At 36.3% G+C, this 25,353-nt stretch overlaps 1 protein-coding gene across 1 annotated transcript in view; it reads right to left on the reverse strand.

Annotated features, from left to right (window-relative positions):
- Positions 1-25,353, reverse strand: part of LOC114054133 (peroxidasin-like protein) — a 475,034-nt gene that overhangs the window by 177,892 nt on the left and 271,789 nt on the right. Inside the window, exon 4 of the mRNA XM_027877274.1 lies at positions 21,313-21,384. Coding sequence (XP_027733075.1) covers positions 21,313-21,384 — 72 coding nt within the window. The remainder of the gene's footprint in view (positions 1-21,312; positions 21,385-25,353) is intronic.

The raw sequence follows: 25,353 nt of genomic DNA on the forward strand, positions 1-25,353 counted from the left end.
AAAAAAAAAATGTAACCACATCTTAGATAAAATCACTCATTTTAGTTTTTTTGATTCCCTTCCCCCAAATTCAAAATGTCTTTTGAAAAATTCTTTATGTCTTCTTTCAAAGGTCTTGCCTCTGGTTAACAAGGATAGCATGCCTCCCCCTTCAGCCAAGACTAGTCCCTGCACTTGTGTCTTGCCCAAGACTACTGAAACTATTCCCTCCATAATTACCAATGATCTTTTTTATTACCAAATCCAATGTTCTCTTTTCATTTCTCTTTCTCTTTGCTCTTTCTATAACTGTAACTCTGTTCAAGTTAGAGGAAATTGTCTATTATTACTGTATGTATTACTGTGTACTTTTTCTGGTTGTGATCCAGGATTCTACTAAATTACCAACTACTCTAGGGAGAAAAACATGAGCTATAACTCAAAATCAATCAATCAACAAAAATTATTTATCACTTGCTGTGTTCTAAGTGTCTGAGGACACAAAGAAAAGCACAATTGGAACAAAAAATCCCCACAAATAAGACCAAAAGGTCTTATTTGAGAATAAAAGGGTGGTTGAATATAGCAGTTAGGCTGTATTCTAGGGTTTGTTAACTCATTCTTCCAATTAAGTTGGAGCTGAAAGAGGTTCATTCAGAAATCTAAGGTCAGAAAAGGAAAAGTTACAGAGGAGTTTTTTTTTTGAGGGGGAGAATTGAAGGGGAGTGGGGGACAATAACTGGAAGGAATCATGAATGCCTAATCTCATGGTCCTAGGCCACATGGAAGGTGGAAAGGAAGTACAATACCAGTGGAATACCAGTGGAAAATTATCTAATTACCACAGAGAGGCAGAGCTAGATGTAATCATCTCGCTAGAAAGTTTGTTTTAGACAGATGAGTTACACAGAGGATGAGTTAAAAATAGTATCTTTGTAGGTCCTCGATCAAGATGTATAAGCTGAGCGAGTCAACTATCTTTCTTGTGGGCTTGATTCTGAGAGGAAAGATTTTTATGAGAACATCATAGACTTGTATTAAAATACCTACTATGTACTCTTGTCCTTGAGGAACTTATATTCTATCAAGGAATATACATACACACTCACACATGTGTGTATGCATATGGTGCTTTTATGTTTATGTATGTGTAAATGTATATATACATACATATATTGTAGAGGGTATATATATAATATATAATATGTATACATATATATCAAGAGTCTGTGAACTTTTTTTAATATTTTGATAACTACATTTCAATATAATTAATTTCCTCTATAATATTATTTTATTTTACACATTTAAAAACATTAATCTGAGAAAGAGTCCATAGGCTTCACCAGACAGCCAAAAAAGGTCTATACACAAAGAAGTTTTAAAACTTTGATATATAATTATGTATGTATATATATATATACATATATATGTAATATCAAAAGTGAATACAAAGTTGAGGGGTAGAGCTTGGGGGAGAACACAGGTAGTTATGAAATTAGGAAAGGCTTCATGTAAAAGATTGCATTTAAGCTGAATTTTGAAGGAAACAAGTAATTCTGAGGGAGCAGGGATGCATTCTAGGATAGCCATTACAATGGGGGACAGCCATTACAAAGCCAGAAAGAGAAGAATCTATGAAAAAATAAAGTTCATTTGTCGCTACATTGTATATACATATAAGAATACTGATGGATTTTTTTAAATTACATTATCTTTTTATTATATCACCCTCATATGTACTATTCTCCAATGAAGTCTTATCCCAATATCTTATCATGGCATGAAAGTTGACTCTAGGTTTCCAAAGGCTGTGACAGTGGAACACAAGCACATTCTCCATGAGGTGAGTCTTACAAAGTTGGAAAGGCTTTAGACCCTTCTCAGAGATGATCCAAACCAAGTTAAGCATAGAAATTCTCATCACCGGAAGACTGGCAACCAATGATAGATTATTTTAGGCACAGTTTATTAAAGTATGGACAGGATTGAGATACTCTTAGTAAAGAAAGTACTGACACATCACCAAAAAAAATCTTTGAAATATGGAAGTATATTTTCCACAGGGTTTAATACTAAAATCCTTTAAAAATTATCCAAAGAAGGAATGTAGGCATGCATACTATCCTTACAGAACAGATAAAGGAAGAAGGAAAAAGCCTATGTCTTTTCCCAAAGGCGAAGTATTTGGGGACAGGGGTGGGGGAGTAGATTCACCTAGGCCTAGGAAGTGGAAGAAGGGAAGAGAATAAGCATTTATATAGCATCAACTACACGCCAAACACTGTGCTAAGCACTTTTTACAATTATTCATCATTTTATTCTCATAACCCTGTGAAGTAGGTGTCACTATTATCCTCATTTTATAGTTGAGGAAACTGAGGCAAACAGAGGGTAAGTGACTTGCCCAGGGTCACATAGCTAGTAAGTGTCTGAGAGCAGATCTGAATTCAGACTCCAGGACCATTGCTCTATCCTCTGCACCATTATGCTGAAGGAGACACCAGCATATCAAGTTCTGAGGCCAAACAGCAAGGCAGAAAGCCTTTGACATTCGAGTGTCAATATATTTAACAAGAACAGTCAAAGTTAAGGGGAATGTTCTTTGTAATTTAATCACACACAATAAAGAAAACACAATTTAGAAAATTCTATAAAAGAAGACTTTGAGGTTTGGAAAGACGACTGGATTCAAAGAGCACATGACCTGAATTCAAATCCTGATCCCAGTCACTTTTTACTCATGTGACACTGTGGGAAGTAGGAGAGGGCTGCTTCATATCTCTGAGCCACATGTCTTCCGTGGTCTCTACCAGCTCCAAATCTGATCCAATCCTATGATTTGTTGTTCATAAAACTATATTAACTGTCACCATCAACTCAGTAGCTGCTTTTTTAAAAAGGCAGTTTCTATATACATATTTTTTCAGTCTCTTCTTTCTTCCATAAGCTCTCAAAAACTGTTTTTTTTCAAAGTCTACCAATTTCCAACCATGAATTAGTATCCAAAACATGACATGGCATTTCCATGGTGTCATACAATTATATTATGAATTTAATATTTATATATAAAGAAAATTACTTCAGGAGCACAGGTGGTTGGGGATATGGGGAAATCTACAAGATAAGGAGATAGCATTTCTATTACATCCATTCCTTTATATGTATACCAGAACCCAGATGTTTATGATGATTCACTTGATATCCTAATTTGCTTATTTGGCGCTGGCAGCTGGCATAGCTTTCCAGAAGAGAGTAAACCATTGATGATGTGAACTGTGCTCATAAAATTTATGTGATGGTGGTAAATAAGCAGGAAAAAGTGGGGGGAAAGTTATTTCCAGGAAGGCATCATATTAACTTCTTACAGGATCATACATCATGGTATTAAGCAAGCACTGAAAGTATGGGACAGCTAGGTGACACAGTGGATAGACTGCCAGGTCTGGAGCCAGGAAGACACATCTTCCAGAGTTCAAATCTGGCCTCAGACACTAACTAGCTATATGACCCTGGGCAAGTCACTTAACCCTGTTTGCCTCAGCTTCCTCATCTATAAGCTGGATAAGGAAATGGCAAACCATTCTATTACCTTTGCCAAGAAAACCCCAAATAGTGTCATGAAGAGTCAGATACAACTAAAAAACAATTGAACAACAGTAGAATTGAAAGTATGAAGGTCAGGCATGACTTTCAAATTTAGGGCACATGGTAAATTCAAATGATCACAATACTCAGTAATAATCTCTCCCCAATGATTTTTAAATGCCATTTGACCTTTATTAGTGTAAATTCTTAATTTCAGCTAAGGAAAAACTGAGACTGAGCTTGAATGTGGAGGTCACATTGAATCAATAAATGAAAGTGACAACTATAAGTAACTTGATCCTCTTCCAAACAAGATAAATCAAGCATAAAGCTAAAATGGAGAAGGCTGTGGCTAAATACATTAATAAATGTATTGGCATCCTGAAATTAAAGCTGGATGGGAAAAACACAATTAAGGAAATTAATGCCTACAAAACATCAGTCTTAATGTGCACTTTCAGAATTGTTAAAGAGAACATAACAGATCTGAAAAATGTCCTCACAAAAGTCCGTAAATTAATTGCATAACATAGGACCTGTCACACTAAAGACAGCTATAGAAAAATTAACATTCTCTCACCAAAAAGGAGAAAGGGCATTGATAAACATTCCTAAAGTTCATGATGAGGAACTCAAAACCCTATAAAAATACTTTGGAAAAAGTATTTTTACTTCACCAAACAACAATCAAGGCTGACAACAGGAAAATATCATTGGATTTGTTAAATCTAACTAAAAATAGTTTACATCCAGATGGATTCCAATTCTGGAATCAGACTATTACCACAGACTAAAATGTTGTCTACAATCACTTGGGCACTACACTGATGAATAAAATCTTATGAATGCTTTTTAATAGTTGTCATTATAGCAAATACTCATAATCTCCAAGCTACCTGGAATCAACCACTTTCAAATTATAAAGATCTAGCAGACATCAAAATCATGTTGTAATATAATGAGTTGTTTTCCTGTCTGCTACTAGAATTATATCAGTGATACTTTTAGTGAGCCTAGAACAGGGGTTCTTAACCTGGAATTCAATCCATCAACCCCCTAAAGGGATCTATGAAGTTGGATAGGAAAAAATACATCTTTACTTTGATATTTAACTAAAATTTAACACTTCCTTCAATTAATTATTTTAAAAAAAACACATTAGTATGGGAAGTCCATAGATTTCACCAGATTGCCAGACAGAAGAGATGTGGGTGACTGGGTCATAGACAGCACACTTTCTCTGTGTCCTTTATTTTATTTTTAAAAACTCAATGTGGGCGAAACTGAATTAATTATTTATTCCTCAAAGTCCACCTCATTTCTGACTCTTTCTTATTTCTGTGAATGGTACCAAGATTCTTCTAGTCTCTCAACAGAAACGTGGCATTATCCTTGACTTTCACACTCCATCCCACATAACCAATAATAAGTTGCCAAATCTTTTCAGTTCAACCTCCAAAGCATCTATCAAACTCGTCACTTCCTCTCTACTCACATGGACACAACCCTGGTTTAGACCCACCTCACTTCTTTCCTGGACTACTGTAATAGCTTCCTAATTGGTCACCTTGACTCAAGTCTCTCCTTTCTCCAATCCATCTCATTGGGATCAAGAATATAGAAGTAACCAGGATTTGTCAGGAATCCCTCTCCACTCTAACCCAACCTCTGCTCAGATTCCACTGGGATATCCCTTTTCCAATGGTCATGGAATCTGGCTTTGGGATCAATTTGGCTATTGATACTCCCATGACAGGAAGTCACCAGCTATAATTCCTTTAGTAAGACAGATCAACTGGCCTTATTATCTGCCTTGCCACCGTGTCCTGAGGACCACTGGGCTTAACCTTATGCCTTGTCACTGTGCCTTTTGTTCTTCCAGGTCTTGTCATCTGTCCTGTGACTGAACCCTGACTTTTCTGAACTCTCCTCCATTTAAAGTATGGGCTTTTTGAGTATAGAGACTGTTTCAACCTTGAATTTGTATCCCCAGTACTTGGTACATTTTAGGGGCTAAATATATTCTTTTATTCATTCATTCTTCTCCATGTAGCTGCCAAAATTATTCTCATGAAATATAAATCTGACCATGCTACTCCCCTAATCAATAAACTCCAATGGCTCCTAACTGATCCTCAGATCAAATATAACCTACATTTCCAGAATCATTATAGATTTTTCCCTCCATTAGACATTTCTCCCCTTTCTGCACCCTTCATTCCAGCCAAATTGGTCTTAAAATAACTTAAAGATTTAACCACCAAATCTTGCTTCTTAGAGGCTGCTGGGAACCCTGGGAAAAGCTTTCATCTCCCATCTTCACAACTCTTCACTGGCTTTCTGCAATGTCTGGAATGCCTTTTTTTCTTGCCCTCCATCTCTTAGAATCCCTTATTTGCTTCAAAACAATGTTCAAATGTGTTAAAGTTATAAAGGGTTTTAACTCTTAATTAAGCAGTAAACTTCATCTTGTGGAAGAAGCAGATGGCCTCAGGAAGCCAAAATGTTATTTCGAACTAAAAAGGCTCGTTGTCCTAGCTCTGTAAGACCTTGCTGATAATAAGAATGCAAAATAGTTCCAGGAAGTAAAAACAGCTGTACCTTCTTTGATGTTCATCTCCTTAGAAGACATCCTGTGCTTGGCTCCTCTGTAAGCTGGAAATAATTTTCACTGATAACACTTAACCATCTTTATGAATGTATAAAAATTCTACTGTCTGAAAATTGCTCTTCGGGGGGATAATTTTAAATTTTGGCTTTCTAGTCTCTCCTGCAACTGCAATAAAGTGGCTTGTTCCTAAGCATAATTCTGTTACTGGATTATTTCCTTATCAAGTAATGGCTTCTACATGAAGTCTCTCCTTATGCTTCCAAGTGCTAGGGTCTCCTCCCACTAAAATTTATATATGTATATGCATATGTATATATATTTGAATATACTTATTTATGCATGTATTTTCTCCCCTTATAGAATGTAGGCTCCTTGTTTCATTTTTGTCTTTGGATTCCTAGATCATTCCTAGCACATAGTACCTGTTTATTGTTATCATCATCATCATCATCACAATTATTAATAATGATAGCTAGCATTAATGTAATACTTTAAAGTTTGCATAGCACTTTACAAATATTATCTCATCTCAGCCTCACAACAACCATGGGAAGAAGGTATTATTATTTCCATTTTACAAATAAGGAAACTGAGGTGTTGTTTGTCTTTTGTTTTGAAGAGGACAATGACATCACAGGATTGGATTTAAGTGAGGCAAAGTTTCACATAGTCATCAGCCTCCCTCTCTCTTCCAGTCATTGAAGTTCAGTGGCCAGACAAAAGTCAAGACAACTGGCAGTGGCCCAGGGTGCTGTGAATGACTTTGGCATCTCTGATGTCTGACCAAGCTCTAAGCACCCCACACTGCCTGCTTCAGCTGCCTTCATGGCCGTTGGAACAATTGTTCTCATCTGCCATTCCACCAGACTAAGTCTTTGCATGCTTGGGGTAGACATCCCCCTAATTCGTTGACAGGTTTGAGGCCTGTCAGTTACTCTCAACCTGGTTTAGCCCATTTGCCAACACAGTTTTAACAGGCTATGGCCACTGTGTATGCTACATCTTCTTGGAGCCACAGAGGAGAGCTGAGTGAAGGTGGACACCAAAGGTGGATGAGTATGAAAAGGTCTTGGCAAGCCCTCACACTAGAGGTACTGGTCCTCCCTGACCATCCCATACACCCCATGATTACACAGCCAGTAAGTGTTTAAGGATGGATTTGAGCTTAGGACTTACTCACTCTAGGCCCAGCATTCTATGCACCGTACCAACTAGATGCCTAAATAAATGCTTTGTTAATATCCATATGTTGAATCTAGGTAAGTTCCCTGTGAGCATGGGCTTTGCTTTTTTTTTCCACACATCATAAATGGACTAGTATGTTTCTCATCCACTGATCTTCCCACTAAATCATGCGGTGGTCAGTTGTTTCAATAATTTAATGGATCTTAATTTCTATACATAGTTACTCTCTGAAGCTATGTAGTTCACTCATCTCTATGACTTCATATGATGGTTTTCATGAGTTGCTGTAGCTGAATATTGCATCACTCTGTGGTCAACTTGGGGATGAATCTCATTGAACTGACCTTGGTTGCTTCTTGGATAACAGTCATATGTGATCATGCCCACGCTCAAAGCCTCCCCAGCTCAGCAGAATCATCAAGATCTTGCTGACTTTTAGCTACTAACATAACCTTCTAAAAACCAGGATCACTTCTACAACACACTGAAGAATTAGCATCAGAATTCAGCGAAGATGTCAACCCTAACCAAAGAAATGTTGGATGACTCAAATAAAAGATGTGAACAAAGTCCAAACGCTAATAAAACTACTACCTACCAGTAATTAATATGTACCTTTCAACAAGCTGAAATCATATCAACCAAATACCATTTTAGGGTATGACTGCTTCATCTAAGTTCATTTATTTGTTTTTTTTTTGTTTTGATTTTCAGTAAGTGTATCCTTAAAAAGTGGAGGTTTAGTTATATTTACTTTTAAAAAATAAGTTTAGTGATTATTTCTATATAATCATTTATGTTTACATTTTAAAATAAATTTAATGACTATTTTTCATTAAAAAAATTATTTCTAGACATATACCCTACCACAAGCAGAACTGAATCTTTTTTGAAAGAATTAAACAAAAACAACCTTAAGAAGAGGGATTCTTAACCTTTTTTATGTCATGGACCCATTTGGCATTCTGGTGAAGCCCATGAACACCTTCACAGAAGGGTGTTTTTTAAATGCATAGGATTATAAAAGAAATCAATTATATTTAAAAAAAAACAAAAGCAAGTTCACAGACCAAAGATTAAGAACTCATTCTAGAGAGTGACTGCATCTGACGATGTATGTAACGTTCTGCCCCCATACTCTTCCACTGGCCATATGGTACATTATCTGTTCTACATAATCAACAATTTGAAATGTTTAGCAATTAAAAAAGACTCCACACCTCCTCTTCTGTATACACAAATGAAAGCTACTGATACTTGCAGAACTATTTGAAAACATTCCTGGCTCCTGCTCTGGAAAATAGGTTGATGCTAATCCCCCTCTCAAGACACTATCACTTTCAGCACTGATTCAAATCAGATAGCAGGTTTGTGCTCACTCAGCATCCTCATCCTGACCCAGTGAATACCTCTCTAAAAGCAGATAGAGCAGCAGAGGAGATAAAACAAATCTCGTTTATTTTCTCAGGGACCTGTTTCTCATATTTGAGTGTTTGGGAATTTACACTAAAACCTTTGAGGATGATACAAAGATAAGAAAAGATCTGTGTATCTGTTTCTAATATCCAAACACTAGAAAAGTAAATGGATTTCCAAAGACCAGATTCTCCCCAATTTAATCTAGCATGGAAATTTTATCTTGAAAAGCAGGAGCACTTGATAACTCTACTTAGGGAGCCCATGCAGTGCCCCTACACATCCCCAGGTGAATAATAACACAACTAGTGTACATCACTGTAGGTAAAGATTCCATTGGTGAAATGTTCCAGGGAAGAAGCAGTATTGGGAAGCCCCTGGTTCTCCAATGCCATCTCATTTGCTGCCAAAACTGCTTTTGGGATTTTGAGGCACTTAATTCTGCCAACACAATCCCTCTTTCCTGACGATGGAGATAACCAGACAGTACTTGGAATGAATAATTTTTTTCAGAACATTATAAGTAAATTAAAGCTTCTCTCCCACCATAATTAATTCTCTGAAATATGTTTTACTTCATTAAGACAAATGAGAAAATATGCATAGAGAATTCGCCTTGGCATTATGAAGACCTGGGCTCATGTTCTGTGTCATCACTGACCCTGAACAAATAATCTAACTCAGCAGTTCTCCAAGTAAATATGGCACCCTGTGCGTGCCAGAAACCCTTTCAGGGGTTCTGAACAATTTCATAATAATACTGAGATGTTATTTATCTGTTAACATGTTCCTCCCTTTTCCAATCACACATCTTTGTGAGACCAGATTTTCCTAATGTACTTCCTCATGTAAAACAACATATCACAAATGATTAAATGCAAAAGCATATATCAGAATCCAGTTGTCTTTAATTAAGCCAAATATTAAAGAAATTTGCAAAAATATATAGGAGTGGTATTTTTCTCACTAAATTTTTTCTTGGAAAAATAGTTATTTCTCGTAAAAGTATGACCATCATATTAACATGTAATGGGTTTACTATAGTTGTTAAATAACTTCATAAATATATTTTAAAAATTTATCAGTTTTTATTTCTAATTCAGTAAATATCAACAGATATATTCCATACAAACAAAAGTTCTTGGGGGTCCTCAATAGTTTTTAATGGTACAAATGGTACAAAGAGGTCTTGAGACAAATGGTTTGAGAATCATTGATCTGACTTAACAGAGTCTCAGGTACCTCTCTAACACTATAAATTGCAAAAAAGGGAATTTTCTCACAGGGAGTTTCCCAAGCCAATGTTAATAGCGGGTCCAGGCCAAAAAAAAAAGCAATTCTGTTATTGTTTAGTCATGTTCAGTGACGTCTAGCTCTTTGTGATCCCATTTAAGGTTTTCTTGGCAAAGGCACTGAGTGGTTTACCACTTCCTTCTCCAGTTCATTTTGCAGATAACGAAACTGAGGCAAACAGGATTATGTAACTTGCCCAGGGTCACAAAGCTAGTAAGTGTGTGAGGCCAGATTTGAACTCAGGAAGATGAGTCTTCCTGACTCCAGGCCCAACACTTTATCTACCTAGTTTCCTTCAAATATTAAAAAAGTCAATATCCATAGAAATGGAAAAGCATGATGATATTAAACAAAAAAGGTTCACTCGGGTCTTTTCTACCTTCTTTATACTACTCCCCGACTCCTTATTCCAAAATCTGAAGTAGATTTATAAGTCGGAAGATTACAAGCAAGAAGAAACATTTGAAATAATTTACTCCTTTGTTTTGCATATGAGAAAACAGAACCAAAACATATAAATTACTTGTCCAGTGTCAGAGAAAAATCAAGTACCGGGGCCAGGATTCAAATCCAGGTTCCCTGGCCTGCTCCATGATTCCTGACCATACAGCACTACTACATCTATCATACCTAACTGCTCCGTGTTTTACTTTATTAGAGACCCAATAAATGTCTGTTGAATGAACATCGAATAATAAAAGATAATAAAAGTGATATATAATAATAATGATAGCTATCATAATTAAATAAAAGTAGGATTCCTATTTCTATTCTTATTTCACTAATTAATCAAAAGATACTAAGTTCCTACAAAGCAGTTACAAGAGGCAATGAATATAATAAATAACAAAAAAGGTTTTATTGCTTTGTGTTATAATAATAACTAACATTTATAGAGTACTTTAAAGTTCACAAAGCATATATACATGTACATACATATGTATACATATTTACTATATATAAAAATATGTGTATATATATGTATGTATGCGTGTGTATATATGTTTATATGTATTGATTCACAAAACAACCCTGTGATATAGGCGCTATTATTAAACCCATTTTAAGGATAAGGAAACTGAAGCACAGCAAGGTTAAATGACTTGCTCGGGGAAATACAGCTAATAAGTGTCTAAGGCAAAATTTGAACTCAGGTCTTCCTGACTCCAAATATTATTCTTTATTCATTATGTCACCTAGATACTTCAAAAGCTTTGGGAGGAAAAGCTAACAGACAGAACAGAACTGCCTCTCAGGATGGAAGGGAGGATAACAAATGAAATTAAGAACTATCATATACTCCATTGTTACTTTGTCCTGTTTTTTTTTAAGGAAAATTACTTTAGTCAGGAAAGAAGAGAATGAAAACGCCTACAAAAAGTTAAATATAGTGAGGAGGATATAAGAAATTTCTTTGCTACCACAGTGAATTCAAGTTACCAGGGCAAGACAAGCTTCAACTCAAGCTATTGCAGTAACTAGTAAATGTGATTTCTAAGCCCCGTCAGTGTCCTCTCAGTAACTATGGACAATGGTAGAACTAACAAGAAAAAATGTCCATGGATAAATACTAGTTTAATTCTACAAATTAGAAGAAGATTCAGCAAACTAGAGACCAGTGAACTTGACCAGAATGTTGAGATGCTTTAAGACAATGTCAAATGAGGAACAGTTGAAAGAATTAGAGATTTAGACTGGAGAAGAAAAGATCTAGGGGACAGACAATTGCTATCTTCAAACATTAGCATCTGTTTTGTTTTGGGTGAGGCAATGGGGTTAAGTGACTTGCCTAGAGTCACACAGCTAGTGTCAAGTGTCTGAGGCCAGATTTGAACTCAGGTCCTCCTGCCTACAGGGCCAGTGCTGTATTGTGCCACCTAGCTGCCCCAACATTAGCATCTGTTATGTGAAAGAGGCATTAGGCTTGTTCTCCATGGCCCTGCAAGAGGCATGCTTAACCTGGGCTCCATAAACTTGTTTATATTTTAATATTTTGATAACTTTATTAAATATAATTGGTTTCCTTTGTTATTCTATATATTTTATTTTATGAATTTAAAAAAATATTACTCTGAGAAGGGCCCCATAGGCTTCACTGGGCTGCTTAACAGGGCCATCACTAAAAAAAAGAAAAAAAAAGGTTAAGAATTAAGAATCCCTGCTTTACATGGAAGAATGAGGAGGAGGAGGAGAAGAAGAAAGAAAAAGAAGAAGAAAGTGCAGAGGCAAATTTCAGTCAGAAATAAACGAAAAAAAAATTGCTAACAATTAAAAGTTAACAAAAATAGAATGAGCTGCCTCAGAAGACAGTATATTCCCACCACATAAGAGGTGTCCAAGAGAAAGTTAGATGACCATTTGTTATATTGAAGAAAGGATCCCTATATAAGTATTTATTTCAGCCATTTTAATCATGTCTGACTCTTCGTGACTCCATATAGGGTTTTCTTGGCAAAAATACTTTGAGTCAAAAGAACAGTACTTAGAGTCAGGAAGACCCTGAGTTCAAATTCTGCCTCAGAAACTTATTAGCTGTATGACCTTGGGCAAGTCACTTAACCTTGCTATGCTTCAATTTCCTTACCCTTAGGAATAAGGAATCCCCCTTATCCTGGAGTGGTTTGCCATTTCCTTCTTCAGTAGATTAAGGTAAACAGAGATTAAATCACACAACTAGTGAGTATCTGAACTCACATTTGAACTCAGATCTTCCTGACTCCAGGCCCAGTGCTCTGTCCACTGAACTACCTAGCTGTCTCTCTGTACAAGTATGGGTTATATTTAATGGTCTCTGGGATCTCTTCCAACTCTTTGATTCTGTGATAATGTTCTGTTATTAATGTCCTAGGCTTCTGGGCCTAATTCCAAGGTCTGGAAAGGTGATCAGGTTCTCTTGTCTCTTTTTCCAATATTTAGCAGCAAATGCTCTCTAAAAGTATAGTTATATGGTAACCATTACTTCCATGCAACCAAAAGGTGAGAATCAAACTAACACATGACTCAAATATATTCCCACATGGATTACTGAAGAATATGAATTACTGTAGGAAATTACTTAGGTCAGCTAGATTCCAGATTACAAGTGACTACAGAAAGCATAAAAACTGTCAAGACCTCCTTGTGGGTAAGTCCAGATAAGTGTCCTCCACCTTTGTACCTACAATGTCCCTCTTCCTCTAGCTTTCTCTGTTCTGATACAAAAACTTGAATTCACATGAGGGTTGAAGGACAAGATTTCAGCAATAATGCATTCAAAGGCTGAATTGCTCTTGATTATTAGAGAAAAAAATCCTGCTTTTGACATTGCTCAAAAAAAAAATACTCATTCTTCAAGTGTTTTTAAAGATCAGAAAGTTTTCGTTGATAATGCTGGAGGTGTTTGAGCTCTTAGACAGTTGCCCAGGCTAAGTAGTCAGTACCTAACTCTTGAACTGTCTTTAGGATTGGGTTTTAAGGCTGTTTGAACTCAGCCCATGTTCAAGATTTTCAGCATCCATAAGTGTAAGTACATATTGTCCAGTGGAGATCAATGATGGGCTGCTTCTCTTAAATCGAGGATGATAAAGTCATCAATGTTGAGAGGTCGTAATTATCTCAACATGGAGAGTCTGCTCAGCTTATGTACTAATAAATATCCTGAGAAAGACCTTGCCAGCTTGATAAAATCTAGATAGAGTGGAGAAAAGAGGGCAACAAAATCTTTCTATAAAAGAAACCAAATACCAACCTGTCCAACTTTTGACACGGAAATACAAGTGGCTATGTTTCAAACCACTCACTCAACATGTGATGGAAAAGGATCATAATAAGCCATACTTAATACAAATACTTCTTTTGTTTAAGAAAAGATCACCTGCACTTGCAGTTTTGGTTTGTAAGTGGTAATAAAGAAGAACAGGAAGAGGAAGGGGATAGAAAAGTTCTCAAAATATACAGACTTAGCAGAAGAAATCAAAACCATGCTGGGATAGGATTAGGTACACATCATTATTATCATCCTGTGTGTTACAAGAGTTGTCCCAGAGAGGCTTTCCACAAGGTTATAGCTTACTTCTCTTTACTCCTATTCAATTACAAAAAGTTGTCATTTTATCCAGCTGCGCAAGAATACATTGAATATTAAATCAAAGTGAATGTTTGTTGTTCAGTCTCCATTTGGAGTTTTCTTGGCAAAAATACTGGAGTGGTTTGCTGTTTCTTTCTACAACTCATTTTCCAAATGAGGAAATTAAGGCAAACAGTGACTTGCTCAAGGTCACACAGGTTGTAAGTGTCTGAGGCGAGATGAAGATGAGTCTTCCTGATTCCAAGGCCAGCACTCTATCCACTGAGCCACCTAGCTGCCCCATGAAAGTGAATAATGACAGGAAGTCATTTGGCTTTCTTCCATTTCCAGGTAAAATCCCACCCTCTGTAAGAAGCCTTTATGGATCCCTCTTAATGCTAATCCCTTCCCTCTATTGATTATCTCTGATTTATATCCTCTATTTATCTTGTTTGTACATAGTTATTTGCATGTGGTATATTCCCTATTAGACTGTGAACTCCTTGCTTTCATCTTTCTTTATATCCCTAATACTTAGCACAGTCTTTGAAACATTGTAGGTGCTTGATAAAAGCTTACAGACTGTTCCATTTGGCCCCCAACAAAAAAGAATGAAAAGATAAATAATGCACATTTAATTATTTGAAAATCTTGTGAAGTCTTGTGAATAACTCCAAATTATTGACTCTGTCTTCTCCTTTCCATTACCCTAAAATAGCCAATCATTACCCTTCCCTGAGACAAATGCAAAAGTATTGACATATTCCTACTTTTAGCCTCTCTCCCATTCTAATCTGTGCTTCCTCATTAATCTTTCTCATATCCAAATCTGATCATTTCATGCCTCTAATCAAAACCCTTGAATGGCTTCTTATTGACTACTGAATAAACTCCAAATTACTTAGTCTGGAATTCTAAGACTTGCACAATGTGGTGTTGTGTGACCTTTCCAGCCATATCTCACACAAAGTCTCTTCCCATTACTATTAATTCCAAAAAAAAAGTGAATCTGCCCCGGGTTCACATATGGTGTTTTTTCTGTTTCCATGTCTTATTCAAGCCATTCTGTCACCCTGAAATGGCCTCTCAACTACTTCCACCTGGGAAATCTTCCCTTTCTTCTAGATACAGAATAAATTCAACCTCCTCCATGTGGGGTTATCTCCCCAGAAAGAAATTCTGTTTCCTTCCTTGGATTTCACTCTGTATTTTCCTTATGTAATTATCATACTCAATTTTGTAGTATAGCTACTTATTTATGTGTGGTTGCTTAATACTAGACCTTTAGCTCTAGGAGAACAAAAATTATGTTTTCTCTATCTTTGCATTTCTCATAGTATTCCATACACAAAAAGTGCTTAATATTTTTTTAAATGAATTGAACTTATACCGAGGTATTTACAACACATAGAGACACACAAAAACAGACTTTCATTACCTCTCATATTAAAGTTTTACAGCTTTTTCCTTAACTTAAAAGACTTGGGCAGAAAGAAAATGTAGGCAGTATGAAATAATCAAAGATAACAGTTCATCATATTTTAGCATATAATCATTACACAAGCTTTTAAGATGGGAGTTTACCATTGCTTCATAAAGACAGCATAGTAGAAAGAAGAGTGGACTAAAAGACAAAGGGAACAAGTCCTAAAATTGGCTCTGATACCAACTATTTCTTTAGTCAAATAACTTATTCTCTCTTATCCTTGGTTTTCTCTTCTGTAAAATGAGCAAATTGGACTAGGTGATCTCTAGTTTTAAATTTTAGAAGTCTAGGTTTAAGAAAGAACAAAAAGGCAGAGAAAGAGGTAAGTGATGAGGCCTTTTTCCAGTACAGCATAGAAGAATATTTTTGGAAGAGCCAGACATCAGATATCAGAACCAGAAATACAGTATCACTCATAGCAGAAATGTCGATCACAAAGTAGGGACTAAGTAATGGGGCTAATATTCTTTCTCTATATATAGTCATGTAAGGATCATCATTACAATAGAAGATCACTTTTATAAGTAAGACTTGTAGTGATTGACAAAGAGGAGGATAGCCATCTCAATGATTAAGTCAATAGGTGATCAGAGTCGGGGAAACATTAGTTGTAAATAAATACTGGATTTATGGAAGAGTCAAAGAAATGAGAATAAGTATCATCTTCATGGGGCACCAATTCAATTAAATATTCATTAACATCATAGAAAATAAAGAACAGAAGAACATCCTTTTTAAATGAATGGCCAAGAAGAAATTTATAACCAAACACAGGATGAAGATTTAAAAATAAAAATAGATCAAATTTATTATATGAAATTGAAAAGAATTTGTACAAACAAAATCAATTCAGTTAGAATAAGAAGAGAAGTGGTTTAGTGGACAAAATTATTATATTAAATATGACAAAAATAAAAATCTGATACCCAACTTATATAAAGAATTGTTGCAAATATATAAAACCAATAGCTATACTTTAATAGATTATCATAAAAGGATGTGAAGTTTCCAAATGAACTGAAAACTATTAGCAATCATATAATGTAATATTGCAAATCACTAAAAACAAGAGAAAAAAACAAATTAAAATACACCGGCAGTTTTATCTCACCCTCCCAAAGTGATAAAAATGAGAAAAGGTTAAATATTTAATGTTGTAAGTGATATAGGGAAACAAGTATACTAATATACTGTTAAGAAAGCTGTGAATTGGTCCAACCTTTCTCAAAAACAATATGGAACGATACAAAAAGAGTAACTGACATCATATCTTTTTTCCTGGTGTGATTTCACTGCTTAGCCTCTAATAAAATAAGATCAAAGGACAAAAGGAAAAGTTCTACATGCACAAAGATATTTTTACCAGCATTTTGGGGAGTCACAAAGAATGGGATAAAGTAAACATCTATAGATTGGAAGATGACTAACCAAAATGTGGCATACAAACATAATGAAATATATGTAATAAGAAAAAGTAATTCTAATTAACTTGTACATGCATCAAGATGAAGGTCTCTTTCTTTGGTAAATCATTCATAGCTTATTATACAATATTTCTCTTTCTAATATGAGGCCAGGAGCTCTGTTTCTTATTTTGTTAATTCATGCATTTTATATTTTTAGAAATGATCATCCAACTTTTTGAGTTCTCAGTTTTGCTGGCATATAATTGTGCATCATAGCTTCTGATAATTATTTCCTCTCTATTGTTATTTTACTTTATTCTTTTTAAAATTTTGTTGATTTGGTTGTCTTCTCTCCTCTTTTCTGTATCTCCTCTCCCTTCACTTCCCCCTTTTTAATCTTCCCTCTTTTTCTCCTTTCATTTTCCCTCTCCTTCTTACTCTATTTCTCCTCTCCCTCCCTTCAATATGAGAAATTCAGATACTTGGGGAGATTTGAATGAACTAATAAAAATAAAGTAAACTAAGCTAGGAAAACAACATGCATTGGGATTATAATAACTTTAGTTAAAATGACATTCAAGGTAGTTGAACTCGGATAAATTACAATGACCAATCTTGATTCTAGAAAATTAATGATGAAATATACCTCCTGGTTCTCTGTAAAGAAGTGGAAGACTATGCTGGTGGAATCAGGTACACATTGCTTGTTACTATGTCAATCAGTTTTGTTTAAATCTGTTTTCTTTGTTACAAAGGAAAACCCATTGGGGTGGGGATTGTGGGAAATGCCTATGGTCTAGAAACAAAAGGCAATAATGATTTTTTTAATTAATCATAACTTCCTTTTTCATGGCCAACATAAGGGAAACAGTCCTATTGACACATGTCCCTGAAACAGGCTCCAGTTATAGAACTTTTACTGTTAAAAATAAACCAAATGTCTGAGACATTGCACTAAAAATGCCATCTTCAAAACATGCCTTAAGTTACTGTCAAAGGTTGATTTTGGATCAGTGAGGCAGAATCAGGGCAGTTTGACATAGCATCTTTAACAATTTTGCAAATGACAACCATGTTATTTCTAAGCCTTGCCACTTGGGGCTGTAGTGAGGGTTCAAGGGGAATTGAACTATCCAAATGTTTGTGTTACCTGTATCTATTGTAGTTGTGTAGACATAGTCCAAAACAAACTTGGCTTTCAGAGCTAGGATTAACATAACCAATTATATTCTAAATGAAAAACTGAATATGAAATTTTTAGCTAACAACAAACCTCTTTCTTTGGAGGCCAACATAAGAAAGCATGAGTGTTACTGTGCTTTAAAAATAGAAATTAAAATTGCATGTTTCCACAGCATCTAAAAAAATGAGTACAGCATTACTCATTGACAATAAAAAGAGTCAATTATTTTTAGAATTTAAAATATTTAATGATGGGAATTATGTGCATCTTAAATAGAAATTAGGCCTTTTACTATGCTAAATATTTATAAAACATTTGTAAACATATTTAAATGATTAATATCAGTGTAGCTTTAATGAAAAAGGTGCTAGATAGAGAGTACAAAGACCTGGTTTTCTAACCCCAGCACTGGTAAAACCTTGAACAGTCAACTTCTCTGAGCCTCAGTTACCTCACTTGCAAAATGGGATAACAATAACTACCTTGTCATCTCCCTTGTGGGATTGTTATGAAAAGGCTTTCTTAACTGTAGAGTATAATATAAAATGTTATGTTAATCAAATAGATTTTTCATACTTAACTGGACCATAGGTGTTCTTTAAATCAGATTGTGACCCAAATTAAAACAATGGAGACAACATATACAGATGTGGGACAAGAATGCAATATACATAAAAGCAATCCTATTTCTTTTCAGTTCCACTCAATAAGCATAAATTAAGCACCTGCCATGTATAAGACACCTAGGTGTGAGGCCTATAAAGTCAAAACTAAGTGCTAGGGATAAAAAGAAAGGCAAAAGACAACCCCTGACTTCGAGGAGTTCATCACCCTGATGAAGGGTGATGCGAACAACTATTATAAACAAGCTCAATACAGGACCACTAAGAAATAATCAAGAGAGGGGAGGCACTAGAATTGGAGGGGTTGGCATGGGCTTCCCGTAGAAGATGGAATTTTTGCTGGGACTTGAAAAAAGACAGGAAAGCAAAGAGACAGGGATGAAGGGGAAGGACATTCCAGGCATGGTGTCTGCCAGTGAAAATGGCCAGCACTAAGATGGAGTATCTCGTTCAAAGAACGGCTAGGAGGCTATTGTCATTGAATCAAAGAATTAAATGGAGGTGTTTAAGGTAAAAGAAGACTGGTTTTGTTTGTTGCTGATGTTGTTTGTCCTTTGTTCCCGAAAAGGACCACGACATTAGGGAAGTGATGCCATGGCATGCAGGGTGGCTATAAAAGGTTTTGAATGTCAGAGGATTTTGTGTTTGATCCTTGAATGGACAGAGAGCTATTGGAGTTTATTGATTTGGGGGAGTCGGACAAGATTAACATGGTCAGACCTGTGCTTTACAAGAATCACTTAGGCGGCTGAGTGGAGGATGGATTGGAGTGAGAGGGGACTTGTAGCAGGCAGACCCACCAGCAGCCGCTGCAGTAATCTAGGCATGAGGAGATCAGGGCCTGCACCAGAGAGGTGGCAGTTACAGAGGAGAGAAGGGGGAGTATTCAAGAAATATCGCAAAGGTGAAATCAATAGGCCTTGGCAACAGGCTAGATGTGAGGGGGGCATGATTCAAGAGAGTGAGGAGTCAAGGATAGCAACTAGGTTGTGAGCCTGTTGGACAGGGAGGATGGTGTTGCCTTTGACAGTAGCAGAGAAGGTGGAAGGGAAAAGTTCATCCCCCTCATTTTGCAGATGAGGAAACTGAGGCTCCAAGGGAGTTAAGTGAATTGCCCAGAGTCAGATATGTAGTGAGTACCAGAGTGGGGTTTGAACTTAAATCCTCTCACTCCAAAGTCCGTACCGTACAACACTTCTCACCTGGGTATGGGCACAACCTAAGGTGGCACGAATAATAATTATTATTAAATAATAGTTAATAAATAATATAAATTAAATAAATGATTGGATAATATTATTATATTACTAACATGTATATAGTGCCTATTGTGTGCCAGGCACTGTGCTAAGCACTTTGCAGCTGTTATTTCACTTGAGTCTCATGACAACCCTGAGAGGTAGGTGCTATTTTTATCTTTCTTTTACAGATGAGAAAAAAGATTAGCTTTTTGGACTGCCACCCCACAGAGTTGACATATTAAATTTTCAGTCCACTAAAATCCCCAGGTCTTTTCTTACGTACTGCTATTAAACCAGGTTTCCCTCAAGCCAGTAATCACAGATTTCTGCTATTAAAGTCCTATTAAGAACTGTACATAAATAACAAATGATGTCTTAAAGCTTCTCATGCAAACACCATAAACAAGGATTGTTACTCAATGGAAGCATGTCTCAAAAGCTCTGGTCAGCTTGGACAATGCTTTGAAATATAGCAGAAGGATTTGTCTCACAAACACTCAGGCATCATGGAAAAAATCTGGAATAAAATATCTAATTTTGTTTCGGTGGCTTTATTAGCTTAATTTGATTTTTCTCATAGTGAGATTTATATTTCATCCTGGGGTTCTGATAGTGATTTGCCAGTTTGCGGGGGCATCATGCATAGTTTTCACATTATCAGTTTTATGTAGCAAAAAGAAAATTGGACTGGAAATTTAGCTAGGAGCCCTCACTGGCAACACCACAGTGTGAGTCATCTCACTGCTCTAGGTTTCAGCTCCCTCCTTTGTAAAATGAAGGAGATCAGCAAGCTATCATGGGATCAGGGGGTGACTGATATTGAAGGACCTGAGTTTGAGTTCTGGATCACATATATACTGTCCATAGTAACACTGGGCAAGTGATATAACCTCTCTAGCTCTATTTCCTTATGTGTAAAATGAGTAGGTTGACCTAGATGATTTCTAAGCTTCCTACCAGCTCTAAATCTGATAAGGAATTGAACTAGAGGCTTTCTAAGGTCCATTTTAACTTTCAATACTTACAACTTTTATTTAAAAGAAAATACTAAAGTAACACACATAAGAATTTTTATAGAGTTATTCACAGAATATGACATAATTTGAACATAAGACTTAAAAGGCATGTTATATATTCATAGATACATATATGTGTAAATTTGTAGTCTCACAATTGAACTTTATAGGAAAAAAACACTAAGTTGTTTTGCTTCTCAATGAACTCAATCAATGTTTCAATAAATTAGCATTACTTACAGCTGTTCCAAGGATATAAGCCCTTTAAACGCTTGGGCATCTATTGTGTGGATTTCGTTCTTGTACAAATACCTGAAAAAAAAAAACACATAACATTACTATTTGAATAGTAAGGTAGTAGAAATATTCTAAGTAAAGACAGTGTGGAATAATACCATTCTACAGTTGGATTCTACAAGACCTGAGTTCAAATGATTTCTCTGGCACTTGAAAGTTAGTAGTAGTAGTAATAGTGGTAGTAGTAGTAACAATAATTTATTATAGCTAACATTTATGTAGCACCTTAAAGTACTTTATATATCTTAATTCATTTTATCTTGACAACAACCCTGTGAAATAGGTGCTATTATTATTCCCATTTTATAGGTAATGACCTGTTCAGGATAACACACCTCGTAAGAGTTTTGACAGGGAGATCAAACTCAGGTCCTCAGCTCTCAGTCTTTTAACCTCTATATGCCTCAGGCAAGTCGCTGGGATTCATTTGTTGTTGTTGTTGTTGTTGTTGTTGTTGTTGTTGTTGTTGTTGTTGCTGCTGTTGCTGTTGCTGTTGCTGTTGCTGTTGGTGTTCTCCTCCTCCTCCTCCTTCTGTCATTCAGTCTTGTCTAACTCCACAGGGACCATAGCACACCATGCCCTGTTGTCCTCCACCATCATGTTTGTTGTTTCCATGACACTATCTATCCACCTCATCCTATACCATCCTCTTTTCCTTTTACCTTCAATCTTTCCCAACATCAAGGTCTTTTTCAATGAGTCCCATCTTCATGTCATGTGGCCAGAGTATTTAAACTTCAGCTTCAGTGTTTGACCTTCCAGTGAATCATCTGAATTATTTTAAGTACTGACTGATGCGATCCTCTACTGTCATAGGTGGACTGTGATATACATTTGTTTTTGTTTTTGTTTTTGTTTTTGTTTTTGTTTTTGTTTTTGTTTTTGTTTTTGTTTTTTGCTAGGCAATGAGGTTAAGTGACTTACCCAGGCAGAGTCACATAGCTAGTAAGTGTCAAGTGTCTGGGGCCAGATTTGAACTCAGGTCCTTCTGACTCCAGGGCCAGTGCTCTGTCCATTGTGAAACCTAGCTACCCCTGTGATCTGCATTTGTGGGGGAAATTTTCACACTAGCATATCGACACACTGATTAAAGCTCAGTTAGAGTTAAAATAATGTGAAAATTAGGATGTATTTTTTTTCTTATCTAGGTTCACTAACCACAAATGGCTAAGGGGTCGTCCACGGACCTCAGGTTCAGGGCCCCTGATGTAGAAGGTAGTTGAATTCCATATTCTACTTCAAGAAAACCCAGATCTTTTTGATGCCATTCTTACACAGAATCCTTATTAAATCAATTACATAAGTAGACTTACTGAACATTCTCTAAATCCATTGATAATGTGATAAAAAGAAAAAAAAAAGTTTAGCATGCCAAATGTGACTAGTATTTTAAAAATTGTCAAGGATTTAATGACTTAAATAGACTCTCTACCCATATTAGGTAAAGGTGACCTTTTTTTCACCAAAAAGGAACAGATTCATGTGAGGGTAGCTGGCCTTTCCCTCGCTTTTAGTGTTCTCTTTAATTAGTTCTTCACCAACTATTTTGGCCAGAGAACATTTCTGGGCTTAAGATATATTAAAGAAACCCATAAACGCTGTTTCCAGGAGATCTGGATGTGAAGAATACCCTTAGGATAAAGGGGAGAGGGCAGGGTAGAAAAATTTTGGAACAAAATAAAGGAAATTAAGCCTTCTTTAATTCTCTTCAAATGGTTGTGTCTAAGTACTCATACACTTTTTTGTTTTTGTCAGGAAGAGATCTGGACCTGTAATTTCATTGTTATAGAGAACTTCTAGTGAGGAAATGCAGATCTACCGATGCAGGTCAGCAAAGGCTGTACAACTGTAATATTGTTTTTTTAAAGGAAATTGGGGTTAAGTGACTTGCCCAGGGTCACACAGCTAGTGAGTCCCAAGTGTTTGGTCTGAGGCCGCATTTGAACTTAGGTCCTCCTGACTTCAGGGCCAGTGCTCTATCCACTGCGCCACCTAGCTGCCCCTATACAACTGTAATATTAAGAGAGGTATTTGAGGGCACTGAGAGGTTAAGTGACTTGCCCAGGGTCACATAGCTGTTATGGATGAGAGTCCCAAGTTGACTATAATCAGGATTACACATATGAACACTTACTGTTGAAATTATCATCTGTGATTGCAAACTCAGCATGTCCAAAACAGAACCCAACTTAATTCCTAAAATTCAATCCTTCCTCTCAACTTTTCCACTTCTGTTAATGATACCATTATCTTTCTATTGACTCAATTCCACAAGTTTTTCCACTTTGGCCTGTCTATTCTACTTTTAGATGCCTTTACTTGTTAGGATATTATTATCTATATCAAGCCTAAATTTTCTTTTTGGTAATTCCCATTTATTTTTCTTGGTTCTTTCTTTTGGGGAGAAAGAGAACAAATGGAATCCTTCTTATACATGACAGCCTTTCAAAACTATAATGTCCCTCATGAACCTTGTCTTCTCTAGCCTAAATATCCCCAGTTCCTTCAACTATTTTTGTATGGCACTAATAAAAGGTCTTTCACCATCCTTGCTGTCCTGTTCTGAATGGTTTTCCTAAATTGTGGTGCCCCAAATACTCACATAATACTTCAGAAGTTGGCATCCCAGGCCAGAGCAGGACTATCATATAAAAATGCCTTAGATAAAACATAAACTCCTCAGTCAGGCATTTTAAGTATGCCATAATATGGTTCCTTCTTCAGTTTTCAGTCTTATTTTGTATTACTCTGATTAAAATACTCTTTATTTTAGTCAAACCTAGCTACTTCCCATTCATAAGATCTGTCATCCAAGTCATGCTCACTAACTGTAGGTATGCTGGACCTTCTACTTCTATAGTATCTCACCTGGTGATTTTTTCAGCTCCCGTGGGTTCAAATATTTCTCTGCAAATGATACCCAGCCCTAACCTCTTCATTCTCATCTCATCAACTGCCTTTTGGACATCTCAAAATATATATCATGTAGGGATTTCAAACTCAACATGTCCAAAACAGAATTCACAGTCTTTCTTTCCAAATTCTCCCCTCTTCTGAACTTCCCTATTGTTTGTTTGTTTGTTTGTTTGTTTGTTTGTTTTTAAAGGCAATTGGGGTTAAGTGATTTGCCCAGTCACACAGCTAGTAAGTGTTAAGTATTTGGTCTGAGGCCTGATTTGAATTCAGGTCCTCCTGACTTCAGGGCCAGTGCTCTATCCATTGTGCCACCTAGCTGCCCCTGAACTTCCCTATTGTAGAGGGCTACATTATCTCAAGGAAACCAGGCTTTCAAACTAGGTATCATTCTCAGCTCCTCATTCACGTTCACCCTACATATATAATCTGTTGCCATCTTGTCACTTCTACTTTGACAACATCTCTTTGCATACATTCTCTCCTCTCTACACACAACCACCACCCTGGTACAAGACCTCATCTCCTCATGCATTAACTATTGCTGTACCATTGTGGTTGACCTCAAGTCTCTCTCCACTCCAATTCATCCTTCACTCAGTGGCCAAGGTGATTTTTCTAAAGAAGAGGATTTATCATGTCACACACACACAAATGTACACAAATACACATACACACACACACACACACACACACACACACCCCTACTCAATAAGCTCTGGGAGCTCTCTATTACCTCTAAAATTCAAACATAAAATCTTCTGTTTGTCATTTAAAGCCCTTTACAATCTGGCCCCTTCTTTTCATACTTTACTCTATGTCCTCTATGACACAGATATACTGACGTATTTGTAATTCCTCCAACACGACACTCCAGTTTTCACCTTGAGCCTTTGTATTGACTATAACCCACACTTAAAATGCCTTCCCTTCTCACCTTTACCTCTTGCTTATCTGGTTTTCTTCAAGACTCAGAGTAAATTTGAGGCAGCTAGGTGGTGCAGTGGATAGAGTACCAGCCCTGGAGTTAGGGATGACCTGAGTTCAAATCTGGCTTCAGACACTTGACAT

The sequence above is a fragment of the Vombatus ursinus genome, unplaced genomic scaffold (assembly GCF_900497805.2).
Source record: "Vombatus ursinus unplaced genomic scaffold, bare-nosed wombat genome assembly UNPS02014812.1, whole genome shotgun sequence".
Lineage (NCBI taxonomy): Eukaryota > Metazoa > Chordata > Mammalia > Diprotodontia > Vombatidae > Vombatus > Vombatus ursinus.